General features: G+C 38.9%; 1 protein-coding gene across 1 annotated transcript in view; it reads right to left on the bottom strand.

Annotated features, from left to right (window-relative positions):
• Positions 1-749: 749 nt before the first annotated feature.
• ngef (neuronal guanine nucleotide exchange factor) overlaps positions 750-9,376 on the bottom strand; it is a gene marked incomplete at its 5' end in the record, with an annotated part of 19,063 nt that continues 10,436 nt past the window's right edge. Inside the window, 5 exon segments of the mRNA XM_014021217.1 lie at positions 750-1,385; positions 1,468-1,572; positions 1,650-1,729; positions 5,384-5,542; positions 7,641-7,798. Of these exon segments, the coding sequence (XP_013876671.1) occupies positions 1,150-1,385; positions 1,468-1,572; positions 1,650-1,729; positions 5,384-5,542; positions 7,641-7,798 (738 nt within the window).

The raw sequence follows: 9,376 nt of genomic DNA on the forward strand, positions 1-9,376 counted from the left end.
TTGAATCTGACGTGACATGTTCGTACGAACCCTTTGTACGAACAAAAGTAAGAGAAATTTAGGATAAGAATACGAACATGTTCTTGCATGAGGCATTGATCCATAAATTACGCACAACTTTACGCAGCAACAAATCTATTGTCTGCATCTTGTGGAGCTGAGGAATCATCACAGCTGAGCTGTTCTGATTTAATCTGCTAAGTTGACAAAGTTTTTTTTCTCAGTGAAAATTAAAATGTTTCTTAGACAATTCACACATTTTATTCTCCTCAGCTGTGTGTGCACTCTGCATGTTTCCAACTATGTGACAACGATATAAAAACTTTACAGTTTACAGACTGGACTGAGGTTCTTTGATCATCTTTAGACTGATCTATTTTCATCTGAGGTTAAATGATTTTCAGTCCCGGAGTTCAGTTTCATCATCGTTCAGTTTAAACAATAAAAACTCAAACTAAAATAAAAACCCAACACCGTGTTCAGACGCTCCTTACATCCAGAAAACACAACAGAGTCATATTTCTGTGGATTCAGGTCAGATTCATGACTTTGTGAGTTAAAACTGTCGACTGAAAAACTTCGTGTGGCTGCTGCACATTCTCACAGCAGGTTTTAATAAATCCCAACGTGGGCGCAGAACCTGACCACGCAACTTTTTTACGCGTACGCACCGTTTGTACATGAGGCCCCAGGTCCTCCACAGTGTGCGGTGAAACAGACTCAGATTAAATCAAACTGAAGACGTTAAATCTGTTGGAAACAGCAGGACATTTATCTGGTTTCAGAATCCAAGTTTTTAGTCAAACTTTATTCATTACAGACATTTGGAGGTGAGAAATAAACCTGTTTATTAAACTTTTCTTCATCTTTGTGCCTCAGATCAACTTTAATGTCTTTGAAGCTCAGATGCTGACGGTTCAGTGCAGCTTTGCTGGTTTTTAACATTCATAGTCAGATATTTTACAGTAAACAGAAATTTGATGAATCCACAGCTGAAGTGTTTTGATTACAAACATTAGTTTCTTTAAAGCTGAGGAAAAAGACAGCAGAATAAAAAAACATCTACTCTACATTTGGTGCAACGTGACTAAGAGACTGGAGCAGCTCTGGGTTTTGTTTCAGTGCTGGTTCCTGCTGTCTGTTGTCTCGTTAGTGCTTAGTCCAAAAACTGCTGAAGTTGCTGGAGCTCTTCGGAGCGAGTCTCCCTAATCTTAAAGCAGCCCTGGGTTCAGGCTGTGGTCCACCTTCACCTTTATGGGTCTGTTGGACCCTAAAGGCCTCTCTCAGGTTCTGAACACGGGCCTCCTTGCTCCTGATTTCTTCTACCACTCGACTGGGAAACCAGCCTCGTTCCTTATCGTGAAGTCTTTCCCCCATCATCCAGCCTGGAAGAAAACACACCTGGATTAACAGAAAGAAATGGCGGGAACTAAATCCGCTGAGCAACAATTAATTTTGCTCGGATACCGTCGTTGGTTTGCTCCAGGAGGTTGAAGACGTCTCCGATCTCTGCTGCTGTCTCGTCTGGTTCCTGAGCAGAGTAGGACATGATGCACTGCACCTGAGGGAAGTCTGCAGGACAGCAGAGAGGAGGTGTCAGTTCCCGAGTCCTCAGAGCTTAGTTCAGTGTGTGAGCGGTGCTGCCTCACCTTCTTGATGGGCTCCAGAGGGCATGAAGCGTGTCCGCCTGTTCGGAGTCAGAGCATGCATCCATCGCAGCTTCTCACTCCTGCAACATCGTCATCATCAGACCTTTTATTACCTGCTCTGCTTGGTGAACGTCTGTTGATCCTACAGCTGTCAGAAACACATCCTCTAACGCTCAGTCTAAAGACTAACATCTATAATTACATGACATGTTGTAGGAATATACTGTAGTATTCTGAGACATGGATTCAGTACTGTGTGTACTACTTCCTCTAAACCAGTGGTGTCAAACTCATTTTCACCGAGGGCCACATGAGCGTTATGGTGGCCCTCGCAGGGCCACTTGTAATGAACTTTGATGTTTCATGTTTAACTTTGACTAAATAAAGTTTTAACACGTCCTCTTTTAAACACTGATAAGAACTAATATGACTGACTAAATCTGTAATAAATACAGAAATATTATTAAAAGTAAAACAAATAAAGTTTTACTCACTGATGAGTTTCTAGTGAGTAGCTGCATCATGGCAGATTTAGTTTATGTTTGATGGTGACTTTAAAGCAGCTCATTTTCAGACATTAGTACTGAGCTATCCAACTAAATTACTCAGTTACTTCAAGCCAACAGCTCAGGGACAGGAATTTATTAAATTTATTTTTATTTAATTAATTTTTTATTGAATTCATTTTGTTGCATTTAACCATAAATTTAAAGTTTACCATTCATATAAAAAACAAATTTCATGTTCAGTCAAAAAAAATTATTATTATTATTTTTATTATTTTGGGAGGGGACCCCCCTAGCGGGCCACACGGGAGTCATTTGGCCCGCGGACCTTGTATTTGACACATGTGCTCTAAACTGTTTGTTTTCTACATATAACCAGTGGCAGAGCCAGACGTTGTTCTCGGGGTGGCCAGACTGGGACCACTACTCACACAGGGGTGGCCAGACTGGGACCACTACTCACACAGGNGGGACCACTACTCACACAGGGGTGGCCAGACTGGGACCACTACTCATACAGGGCTGGCCAGGAAAATTACATGATTTTTTTTATTTGAAGTTTTCTGCAGATCTTTGTATTTTGATAATTTCCTTATGTCCTTATAGGCAGTGACCTTATAAACATGGGCGTCAGAACCATTTCAAAAGTGGGGGGACACACTGTTGGGAGGTCTGGGGGTCCTCCTCCAAAAGATTTTGAACAAGATAGACGCCATTTCCTGCATTCTGGTGTATTTTACCAGGTTGTTTAACATACTTTTACCTACTTAAATAAACACTTGATTTAATAATTATTTCAGAGACAGATTCTTCATTAAACTAGTTCCATCATCCTGTTTTTAAACTCACTGCTTTACCTGAGATAAGATTAATTAATGTGACACAATTTATCATATCCAATGACTGTAGAGGTGCTTTTAATTTTTTTTATTGTTTATTGATTTATTTTTAATTGTAACACATGTCATTGTGCCAAATAATGATGACCATGAACTGCATGATTAAAACTTATATTAATAATTTTACCCAATGAACAGGTGTAATACTGATAACCACCAACAGTGAATTTAGAGGGGTGTTTCACTTTTTCTGATTTAGTGATAGGACTACTCATAACCAAACACAGAGCATCATGTAGCCTTCAGAACATAAAATGAAAATAAAATTGTCACCATAAGTCCAAAAGTTGACACAATAAGTCTGATTACATAGACATATGTTCTGTATATGTAGGCTGTGTCCAAAACGGCAGGCCGGGTCCTCCGAAGGTCGAATTTGTCGGCCGCATACGTCACAGCACCGCGACGAAGGACGTCCAAAACCGAAGACTCCTCCGATGCGGCCGACAAATACGTCCTCCCTTTGGCCCGAATCGAAGGACAGGTCTGATGGATCCTTCCTGGCCCAGCATATCCCATAATGCATTGTGGCCCGACCGGAGATTTTTTTATGCTAGTAATGGTGGACGAAGCAAGAGAAAAGAATACATTTTAAATAAAAATATGACGATATAAAAATTAAAAATTTTAGCGGTTGTAATTCTAATACTTTTATCATTTGTATAAACGTGTTGTTAAATATTATTTTTGTCATAAAAAAACGTGAAATAAAACATGCACCTACAGCGGGTCTATTAGTTCTTCAAATGATACTTTTAAGTTAATTTTATTGTTTTGTGATGTTAATAATGCTAATATATTGATATTTTTCTAATTTTGATCCATTTTTGCTTCTGTTTAGCATCATCATAGTTGCTAGGTGACATGACGTACGCCAGGGTAAGGAGGGGAGGCTAGACCGTCCAAATTCACAGCCTCTTTTTATCCGGTCTTCCCGGTCTACCAAGGACCCGGCCCACCTCGACAGGGTAGTCTGGGTCCTCCGGAGGACCAGGGGTCGGATTTATAAAACTGGCGTACAACAATTTGAGCCCAGAAACTTGCGTACGCCACTTTTTACGCCAAGGTTGTGATTTATAAAATCCAAACTTGACGTGAAAATGTGCGGTGCCTCAGCCAGCTCTGACCCATGCGTACGCTCATTTTGGAGACATGAAACTGCGACACAGATGGTGAAGTGAAGAATTAGAGCCACACTGTGTAATGATCACTGTCAGAGATTTAATTTACCTTCAGAATCAGACTTACATTTTTATTCAACTTTATCATCAGTTTTATTAACAGTAATATTTGTGCTGCTGCTGCTGAGCCATGAGGACCTTTGAAATAAAAAACTTAAATTTTAAATAAAAGTTCCCGTGTGCAACTCCATTCATCTGCTTCCTCCTCAGACAACACCGACCCACACAGACCCCTCCCCAAGCAGGACAGCAAAAGTCATGCTTTGGATACACGCGCAGGATAACAGAGCAGGCAGGAGGGGGAGAGGACGAGGAGAAGAGCGGTGGACTTATTTCTAATTTTACCTGACTTATTTAATTTTATTTTTATTGTTTTTATCGTCCTGCAGGCTCTGAGAGAAAATTAATTTGAAGCTGAGATTTTTTTAAATAAAAATCATTGGATTACTCTAAAGCAAAATGAGGGAAAATCTGTGTCAGTTACAGACATTCTGTTCACGTGAGCAGCTGTCAGTCAGCACCTGTCAACCTCCAGACGCATGACGGAGCGTGTCTGAACCAATCACTGATCAGCTGACTGATTTAAATACATCTTAACATTCATGAGGTACTTTACATTGACTGTTTATGGTTGAATGTGGGCGTACAGAGGGTAGAACCTGAGGAGAACCTCGTGCGCAAACTCTGACGTGCTGCTGTGATTTATAAAGGAAAGATGCGCAGAAACGTGCGTACGTACGGTTTTATAAATCTGGATTTTTTTGGCGTACGCCATTTCCGCCTTTTGGCCGTACGTTCACTTTTAGTATGGTTTCTACGCAATCCTTTATAAATGAGACCCCTGGCCTGTTGTTTTGGACACAGCCAAAGAAAACCATCACTTCCTTGTCATTACTCTTCTTCAGTGATGGAGCTTGATGATGTTTCAAACTGTTAAACACTGCCACCAACTGTTCAGGAGGATTATTACACCCCTAAATTGTTGTTTCACTGTGGAAGGAGATGTGTACAGCAGGGTGGCCAAAGATTTGTCTGTGGTGGCCATGGCCACCCCTGGCCACCCCCTGGCTCTGCCCCTGCACATAACTTAAAATGGATCCATTTAGACTGGCAGCTGATCCAACCCGTCTCATGTCTCTGATACTCACACACTGGAGGTCTGGATCATGTACAGGGCTGAACTCTTGTCCTGGTTCTCCAGCATCTTCAGAGTAAAAACGTTGGCCAGTAGTTTACTCTGATCCTCATGATCCTCAGTCCTCAGCATGGCTCGGGCAGCTGAGTCCAGGACCTGAAACTTCTCCCCACTGACATCATTTTCAGAGAGAGAGAGAAACAGAGAGATATTTAACCTGATCAGATGTTTTTCTAAGTCAAAAACCCTTTTGATAAGATCAGACTAAACCAGTCTTTATAAAGCATCATAATATAACATAAAAGGCTCGACAAAGGGATTAATCCCAAAAAATATTTTGCCTGAACTGATTTCTAACCCTAACTATTTGAGAGCATTGGTCTGCACACAGACAGTTACTTCCCAAAGGTTTCCATGAAAGTCAGGATGGGAAACTGGCAGGCCTCACAAAAAGCAGCTCTTAGATTCAGGTTTAAAATGTACAACAACCTCTGTATTTGTGTTTGCCACTAGATGATGCCTTTAACACATATTCCACCTTGCACACACGTCTTTTCTACCAGTGAGGAAGAGACGTGGCTGCGCACAGCGGACAGAAAAACTGTCTCAAGTCAGGGCCTGTGTCCTTTTTTATTTTTTTTTATTTTTTTTTGTTAGAGTGCACAGGTTTTTTTTAATTAATGAACCAACATAACAACACAAAGACAAAAAAAAAATAAAAAACCAACATACATATATGAACAACCATTTCACCTTAACACATCTTTATAAAATATCAATTTTAAATAAATCCTCCTTAACATCAAATTATGAAAACTTTATTAAATTCCTATGAATATTAATCAAGTAAATTAACTGCTTTAGGAATATTAGAAGTAAAAAAGATGAATAAATAACTAAATTAATTAATTGATTAATTAATTAAACTTCAACATTTCAAATAACAAACATTTAAATTAAGAGAGATGCATAAATACAAGACAATGATAATGAAACAAACATGGGTTTGAATCAGTTTAAATCCTGAAATGCATGAGAACAGTTTGATTGCTGCGGCTGTTTTAACATTTTTTAATTAATTTACAAAATAATGCAAACTTGTTTTTTAATGCTTTCTCTAATGGAAGAGATTTTGTAAAACATCATTTGTGAATATAGAATTTAGCAAGCATTACAATATTATTTGTCAAATATTCAGTCTCTTTATTTTTTATTACTATCCCATATTTAATATCCTTCCAGGTAAAAGAGCTTATTTTGACAAATTTAGAGATTAAGATTAGAGATTGTGCACGTCCTTCCAAAATCTGTGTGAAATCTCACATTCAAAAAATAAATGGTCAGTTGATTATTTACAAAATTGACAATTCTCTATTTCAAATTTGAATTTTTCAAAATAAATTCCTGTGAAGGATGTATTTAATTTCAAATTTTAAAGAGAACTTTTGTTCTAACCGACTGAATTTCTTTTTTGCTGAAATTTTTTAAATAAAATGTTCATTTAGAGGATCCAGGACACATTTTGTTAATTAAAGTTTTTCTCAAATTTTGATTATTACATTTTTTGTCTATAAAATTTAAACAATTGATAATTATTTTATGCAATCTCGGGATTAGAATTGGTTCTTAGTTATTGCTGATTATATTAATCATTGCAACTGGAACATTATCAATCACATTTCTGTAATCCTCAGGGGTACAAACTATTTTATATTTAATCCTAAATTCCTGATAATTTAATAACCCCCCTTAGGGGCTGTGTCCTCAGGAGTGTTCATTCATGCTGACGTCACTGACCCACACTGGCTGTCCCAATTCATGGGCGCCTACTCATGTGGCCGACAAAACCCCAAAAATATACAACTTAGTCTGAGTGTCCTACACAGCCGACAATATCCCAGAATTCATTGTGCCATCAGCCAACTAAACAGGAAAATGAAGACAGTGGTGTTTTTTATTTAATGGTAGTTTTGTTTTTTACAGCACAGTTTGAAACTTTAGCACAGACTGAAGAAGTGTAAAAGCTCAGCTGATGAAACTTTTGTTGCAATGAGATGTTAAATAAAATACAGTTACATGTAATGATACTACGAACATAAACCCAAATTATTGTTTTTTTATTTGCTTACTTGTAAACTTTTTTAATAAAACTGAATTTTGATGGTAATACTGTATATAAAAATGTCCTCAAAGCTTCTCCACTAACTTCTTGTTGGAAGTCCGTAGAGTACATGTGATAAAAAAGTGAATATACCACGAGAAGGTCTCACCTGGGCTTGGTTATCAGGAGCAGATTGTTAAAAAGGTACAAAAAGGCCGGTTGGTGGAGCTTAGATTTGCGTGCGGTCCGGTTACTCTTCGGTCCAGTCATGAGCTGAACTTCACCCTTTTTTACCAACCAGCGAGAGTGTGAAATGATGGGCACGGACTAGGAGGGAGACCAAGACATTACAACATTAGAGACAATTATAAGAGGCACAGCAACGTTCAAATACCTGGGCTGAACCATACAGAGCAAGGGACGGAACAACCAGGAGGTGAGCGTCAGGGCTGCTGTGGGACAGAACAGCAGCAAGAGACAAAAAGACAAGGTTACAGGACAGTAGAGACATTATGAAAACACGGTGGTCCTGTCTGAGCTGGAGGAGGGACAGATGAAGGTGCTGAGACCAGCCTGGGACAGATAGTTGTGGTTGGTGTTGACAGAAGATCTGCTGAAGCAACCTCTGAAGGAGCATCAGAAGTAGAAGAAGAAGAAGAAGAAGAAGAAGAAGAAGAAGAAGAAGAAGAAGAAGAAGAAGAAGAAGAAGAAGAAGAAGAAGAAGAAGAAGAAGAAAGCCACACCTGCTGTACAAGAGCAGGAGTGTTAGGAAAGCAGTTCGTTTCTTTAAAATCAGGACAAGAGCCTCCTGCTGACTCGGCACAAAATTCACCATTAAACAAGCTGCTGAGTCAGCACAAAGTTCACCATTAAACAAGCTGCTGAGTCAGCACAAAGTTCACCATTAAACAAGCTGCTGAGTCAGCACAAAGTTCACCATTAAACAAGCTGCTGACTCAGCATAAAGTTCACCATTAAACAAGCTGCTGACTCAGCACAAAGTTCACCATTAAACAAGCTGCTGACTCAGCATAAAGTTACCATTAAACAAGCTGCTGATTCAGCATAAAGTTCATCATTAAACAAACACAAGCTGCTGACTCAGCACAAAGTTCATCATTAAACAGACACAAGCTGCTGAGTCAGCACAAAGTTCACCATTAAACAAGCTGCTGACTCAGCATAAAGTTCACCATTAAACAAGCTGCTGACTCAGCATAAAGTTCATCATTAAACAAACACAAGCTGCTGACTCAGCACAAAGTTCATCATTAAACAGACACAAGCTGCTGAGTCAGCACAAAGTTCACTATTAAACTGACACAAACTGCTGATTCAGCATAAAGTTCATCATTAAACAGACACAAACTGCTGATTCTGCACAAAATTCATCATTAAACAGACACAAGCTGCTGAGTCAGCACAAAGTTCACTATTAAACTGACACAAACTGCTGATTCAGCATAAAGTTCATCATTAAACAGACACAAACTGCTGATTCTGCACAAAATTCATCATTAAACAGACACAAGCTGCTGACTCATGATAAAGTTCATCATTAAACAGACACAAGATGCTGACTCATGATAAAGTTCATCATTAAACAGACCACTGTGGCACTGTTTAGGCCTCTGCGTTAACTGTTTTGAAAATGTGGATTTTGAGTTGACGGCTGCATCAAAACAATCAAAAACTGTATAAGATTAGCACTTGTGGAGTTCCTCAGAGTTCTGTGCTTGAACCAACACTGTTTACTTTATATGTGAATGATTTGATCAAGGTGTTGAAGCTTTTAAAATGCATTCTGTTTGCTGATGACACAACACTTTTATTATTCTGGTGAAAACATTGAACAGATGGAGATGACATACATGGAAGTTAGGAAGGTACAAACATGGTTTCAAC

Source organism: Austrofundulus limnaeus, unplaced genomic scaffold (genome assembly GCF_001266775.1).
Source record: "Austrofundulus limnaeus strain Quisiro unplaced genomic scaffold, Austrofundulus_limnaeus-1.0 Scaffold282, whole genome shotgun sequence".
Classification (NCBI taxonomy): Eukaryota; Metazoa; Chordata; class Actinopteri; order Cyprinodontiformes; family Rivulidae; genus Austrofundulus; species Austrofundulus limnaeus.